We start from the raw sequence: 3,959 nt of genomic DNA on the forward strand, positions 1-3,959 counted from the left end.
TGGATTCATCAGCGTCTGGCGCTCAGTTCGTATTCATCTGTTATTTGACTTTGTTTAGTCTGATCCTCGTGTTGTGCTTTTCCTTGACTAATCTTCGTCTAGTTGACCATTAAGCTTCATATGATGTTTATACGGACTTCATCCGGTGCTTAACCACTATTGTCTTGTTCTTGATTTAGCCTTGTTTGATACTTGTTTTGGCTTTCCGTCTGATGCTTTATCATTTTTCTTCTTGTGTTGTGTTCTCGTTCATGACTGTGCTTCGTCTAGAGCTTGATCATTTTTCTTTTTGTGCTGGACTTGGCTTCTTTTGACCTTTCCGTCTGATGCTTGAAGCTTTCCTTCCTTTATATTGGTTCTAGTATATGAAGTAGCACATGCACTATTCTTCAACTTTCCTGTACTTATGTTTTTCTAAAACACTAACAGACTTGTTAGAAATAACAATATGTATTATATTTGTCTCATTCAAAACTTTGTTGGTAATTGCTTCGTCTGGGTTAACAAATAGTACGGTTGCACGAGGTGCCTTCCAGTATTATTTCAGCCAGAGATCCGAGGTTCACTTCTAAATTTTGGCAGAGTCTACACTAAGCCTTAGGCACGATGTTGAGATTGAGTTCTGCTTATCATCCACAAATAGATGGTCAGTCAGAGAGGACAATTCAGTCCTTGAAGGATTTGTTGAGGGCTTGTGTGCTAGACCACTTAAGGAGTTGAGAGGAAGTCTTACCACTGGTGGAGTTCACGTACAACAATAGCTTTCATGCTAGTATCGGGATGACACTGTTTGAAGCCTTGTATGGTAGGAGGTGTAGGACTCCTCTATGTTGGTATCAAGATGGAGAATCAATGGTTTTGGGGCCAGAGTTAGTCCTACAGACTACTAATAAGGTGAAGTTAATTCAAGAAAGGATGAGAACTGCCCAGAGTAGGCAGAAATCATATGTTGTTAAAAGGCAAAAGCCTTTGAAATTTGCTGAAGGGAAACATGTGTTTTTTAAGGTGACACCCACCTCTGGTGTGGGAAGGGCGATGAGGGCTAAGAAGTTGACACCTAGATTTATTGGTCTTTATCAAATCCTTCATCGTGTAGGTCCGGTTGCATATCAGTTGGCTTTGCCACCATTTCTTTTCAATCTACCCAAATGTGTTTCATGTTTCCCAATTGAAGAATTTTTTCCATGACCCAAGTCATGTGGTTGAGTTGGATGAAGTTCAGGTCAAGGAGAACATAACTTATGAGAAGATGCCGGTAGCTGTGGTTGATTACAAGTTGGAAGAGTTGAGAGGCAAGTCTTTTGGCTTGGTGAAAATTTCATAAGATGCAGCCACTAGTGAGACTACTTGGGAAGTTGAGCAACAGTGTAGAAGTAGTATCCTTCCTTATTCCCAATTCAGTCTATTTTTTGGGACGAAAATTCTTGTTTTTGGGGAGGTTGTAAGACCCACACAAGAACTCATTCTTCTCCTTTCCCTTTTCCTCTCCATTTTCATTTTCTTCTCACTCTCCATTCTCTTGTTCCCAATTTTCTAAGATCCCATGTGTTGTTGTTGCTGAAGGTGCTGAGTAGAGCATTAAGTTGCTGACTAGAGACACAGATCTTCTTCTTCATCTTTTCTTCCCTGAAGCTCAAATTTTTCTCCTTTGAGGTAAGGGAAGCTAGTGGGTTTGCATGTGGTGTTTTTGATGATTGTTGAGTTGCATGTTGTGTAGATTGCTAAAATTTTGTGATTTTTTTTGTGCTGGATCTTCTTGAATTGGTGTTTGAATATGGATTTGGTGCATTTGCATGTCAGGTTTTGGGTGAAAATGGTGAAGAACAAGTGGGTTTTGTCATAAACGGCTGAGCCCTTTTAAAGGGCCGAGCCCTTTAAGGGCAGCATGCAAGGGGAGCATTCTGATCAAAGCCGTAATCCGGTCAAATAAAAACAAGAAAATGTAATACTAGGAAGCTTTCCTAAGTCGTATCCCAAGGACCATTTGTCTCTGTCAAAGGTTCAAACACGAAAAGGGGGGTGTTTTGGTTCAGATTTATCAAGGGTTAAAACATAATAAAATGAAAGTAGAGCAGTAAGTAAAGCAGGTTGACTCCTTGTTGAGATTGTAACTCTCTTATCCCTGGTTCTTAAGGGATTTTTCTATCAACTTCCTTGTTCCATTCGAGTTAACCAACTAAGCAAAGATTAACCCAAGACTTCCTTACACGAATTAAGCAAATGTGTACAACACTAAACCTCCCCACAGGATTAAGCAAACTGTGGCTTTAACGCAACAACCCAGATTCATTAAGCATGAACAAGTGTTGAAAACGTTTTAACACAGAGGTCCAATGAATAAGAAGAGAGCGTAATAGAGATGCATAATAGAAATAAATCCTCAAACAATGATTACAATCTGGAAAGGGAGCCAACCCCGAGGGTTTTAGCCTTCCATTAAAACAAAAATAAAACCAAAAATGCAAGGAAAAAGGAAAAGAAGAAGAAACTAACGATCTGTATTCATTCAATGTAAAAGTGTAGTTTTTGATACAACCAGAGAAGAAGTAGAAGAAAAACGTTAAAGAAGATACAAAACAGTGGAGAGAAAAATGTAAAGGAAGGAAAGAGCCACAAAAAACGTAAAAGAAGAAGAAAGAGAGAACTCAAAATGTGGTCACATCAAAAGTGTTGGCTGCATGGTCAGCCCTAGGTCCTAAGAAACCCTAAAACGTAAATGGGTCTCCTTCCCATGTGTCTGGCCCGAAAATGACCGAAATAAGGTTAACAAAAATGTAAACATGTTGCTAATGTGGCATTGATGTGGCGGTTAGGTGCTGACATGGCGTTGACATGACACTTTATCTCTTGAAGTCCAAAAATAATATCCAAGCCCAAAAATGCTTCATAATTAAGCTGAAAATAATTAATAGACAAAAATTAGACCAAGTGAATTAGAATTAATTAAATTCGAATTACTGGCCCAATAAAGCCCAAATAGTAAAACTGTTAATTAATAAGCGATTAAGCCCAAATCAACAATTAAATAAGTACAAAAAGATAAATAAATAAGAAAAAATAATGACTCATCAAATTCCTCCACACTTAGCCTTTTGGACTCCTGGGGAAAATCATGAAGCAGAGTAATGGATAAATCTAGAACAACAAAGAGAGTGACACAAAGGAGAAAAACAAAAACAAAAATAGCATCACATAAAGAGACAAAATTACATACTCCTCAATGAATGTTGGGAAAAGAAAGGAATAGACAACATGCAACACACAAGGAGCCAAAGAAACCAGATGCCTATGAACATCATCTAAGTATTTCTAAACATGGCAAGAAAATCAATCAGTTCAAGAGGTGAATCAAAAGCAACAGAACCTCACAAGATATGCACTGTATCACTGTATCTCTCAAGTGTCTATGCTGTTGTATACTCTCAAAGCACTCATGAAAAACAAGCAACAAATAGACTTGGAAAACCTCTACAATTAACACCCAACACACATGCACATAAGGATTAAAAGGTCTTGTCTCAAGCTGTTGAGCTTAGGAGAGCTTGAAGCCTAAAGGAGTTTTGATGATCACAACATAAGTGTACAACAACAACTTGGAAGCACATGTACAACAACAACTTACAACTTGGAAGCACAAAAACAAAGTCAAAGAAAAGTCAAGAAAATGCTATGTAATGGAGCAATGTAATAGAGTTTAGAAATTAAGTTGTTTTGAATGAGTTTTTATATTGTGTGTGCTTAGTATGCTTTGTGCATAAACAAATCTATATCTAAAGCTAAGTAGAGAGTATGTGATGATGAATTAAGAAGATTAGAAACTTATTTTGAGGTATAAAATGAAGTTTTAAAAATTAACTCAAAATAATCGATTATCATTAAATATAATCGATTATTCCAGCAACAGGCAAAATGGGATGCCTTGCTGCAATAATCGATTATTTGCCAAAATAATCGATTAT

At 37.4% G+C, this 3,959-nt stretch overlaps 1 protein-coding gene across 1 annotated transcript; it reads left to right on the top strand.

Moving 5' to 3' along the window:
- The first annotated feature begins 780 nt into the window (after positions 1-780).
- On the top strand, positions 781-1,851 carry LOC109787662 (uncharacterized). The gene is made up of 3 exons (XM_020346201.1): positions 781-1,092; positions 1,175-1,309; positions 1,801-1,851. Exons 1-3 carry the CDS (start codon positions 781-783, stop codon positions 1,849-1,851), a joined length of 498 nt encoding a protein of 165 aa, XP_020201790.1.
- Positions 1,852-3,959: the final 2,108 nt, after the last annotated feature.

This window comes from Cajanus cajan, chromosome 4, assembly GCF_000230855.2.
Source record: "Cajanus cajan strain Asha chromosome 4, NIPB_CcT2T_4, whole genome shotgun sequence".
Lineage (NCBI taxonomy): Eukaryota > Viridiplantae > Streptophyta > Magnoliopsida > Fabales > Fabaceae > Cajanus > Cajanus cajan.